The sequence below is a fragment of the Drosophila rhopaloa genome, unplaced genomic scaffold, assembly GCF_018152115.1.
Source record: "Drosophila rhopaloa isolate 14029-0021.01 unplaced genomic scaffold, ASM1815211v1 contig_162, whole genome shotgun sequence".
In the NCBI taxonomy this organism is placed as follows: Eukaryota; Metazoa; Arthropoda; class Insecta; order Diptera; family Drosophilidae; genus Drosophila; species Drosophila rhopaloa.
The window spans coordinates 212452-214351 of NW_025335042.1; the positions used below are offsets into that span (position 1 = coordinate 212452).

Sequence of the window (1900 nt, forward strand, 5' to 3'; positions counted from 1 at the left end):
TTTGTTATGTTTTGGTTATAAAACGAAGAAGTAGACAATAAATGAAGTCACTAATTTAATCTAAACAATATCATCTTTAATTTGACACCACATTTGTTGCAGTACGCCTAATAGTTTTAACACTATGGAAGTTTGAAGTTAGGGGTTTGAAGTGCATACTTTAAGCTGTGAGCCACTGTACATATGTATGTACATATGTCGGGCACTCCCACTTATTACGTAAGTCAACTTAAAAAACACATTTCAAACTTTTAAAAAGTGGGCTGGATGAGAATCCCCCCGGCATTAAGAGATGTTGGATAGATTAACGATACAATTTTTTGATTAAAAACTGAAAGAACAAGTGTATTGGCTATAATATTTTCTTCTAACTGCCGAGGTATATATACTTCGGCTTTTGTTTAGGTTTTTTTTAAAGTTACTCAACATTTTACAGAATAATCATAGGAAATTCACATTCTTGTAAAGGTGAAATATAAACTGATTTTATTTCGAATAGAATTGTTCACAAATTATTTATTTCACTATTTATCTTACAAAAATATATGCAATATTCGATTTTTCAAGTGGACGGAAAAATTATAGTTTTAGGAATCCATACTCTCTAGTTTTGTAATGCTATATATCGGTTTGAATTCTTCCTTGTGCGGATTCTGGACGTCGTGGACGAATTGGCTCAGATGCAAAATAATTGTGAGATTGCGATGAAGCACACGGAATAGCCGCGACGTGTGCCTGGTTCTGATAGTAGTCATCTCCGTATTCACTGACTTCCCGATTGCCAATTTCGTTTAGACGCTTATATCTCTCCCGCCGTGCTTCCACCATGTAAAGCACACCAGGAGGCAATAACAGCACAGCTCCAACCACGCCCAATGCAAATGACCAACCCATATCATTGTTTTGCCATCCTGGCATCCAATCGCGAGAGTCTCCCTTGGCCCCGAAAACTACCACAGCAATAAATCCAAACACTGAGCCCACAACTTGGCATGAGCCAATCGTCAGCAGCAGCACAATGTATCGGTCATCATCGCGAGAAGTGCGAAGGAATACTACAGTCAGTAGCAGGGCAATTAGGCACATAACAAAGCACAGTGTTGCAAAAAGTTGTACACATATGTAGAAACCAGGCAGAAGAAAGTCGTGAATGATGTAAAATTCCTCTTCAAAAACCCACTTGCAACCGTTAAAGCGATTGTCAAAAAATCGGTGTATGTCCTGGAAGTTGTTAAAACAAACTTCCCATAGGCCCAGGTTAGTAAGTCTTGGATCTTTTGAACGCCCGTCTGTGACCAACCAATAGGGAGTTGAAAACGCGATAACGAAGAGAATTACGGAAAACACGGATACGCAGAGAGCCACTTGCGTGCTGTAGTTGAACGGCCCCATTTCTTTTGCGTTAAATATCTTCCACCGTCTTACTAAATTAAATGCGAACTGGAATAGTTTACAAACACGCCCCAAAGTGTGACCGTCTTATCATAATGGATTTCAAGAAACTCTGTGCTTCAATAGTAACGGTGAATTGACGTCGAAAATGGAACAGTAGATGTTTGGAACATCGCAGCATAATAATAAGGGAACGGCCAAAAATATAACAACGAAAAATATAATTAAAAACTTTAGACGGATAAGCGGCCAACTTGGCAATTCAACGCAATAAAATTATTGTTTGATGTAGATTTTCGGCAACCCTAATTAATTAGTACCTAAATCAACTCTCGCTTTAAAATACAAAAAATGTTAATAGTTATCGTCTTGTCTTCCCATGTCAGCTACCGAAACTAACATTTTTTAAAGATTTAAGCCTAGTACTCAGATCGACAAGCGAATACGCTAGCGTAAAAACTTTAATCTATCCAGAGTGACCAACATTTCGAGAGTTCATCAGAATTAA

At 37.9% G+C, this 1900-nt stretch overlaps 1 protein-coding gene across 1 annotated transcript; it reads right to left on the minus strand.

Moving 5' to 3' along the window:
* Positions 1 to 460: 460 nt before the first annotated feature.
* On the minus strand, positions 461 to 1482 carry LOC108040190. Its single transcript, XM_017117492.2, has one exon. It carries the CDS (start codon positions 1390 to 1392, stop codon positions 619 to 621), a length of 774 nt encoding a protein of 257 aa, XP_016972981.1. The 5' UTR covers positions 1393 to 1482; the 3' UTR covers positions 461 to 618.
* Positions 1483 to 1900: the final 418 nt, after the last annotated feature.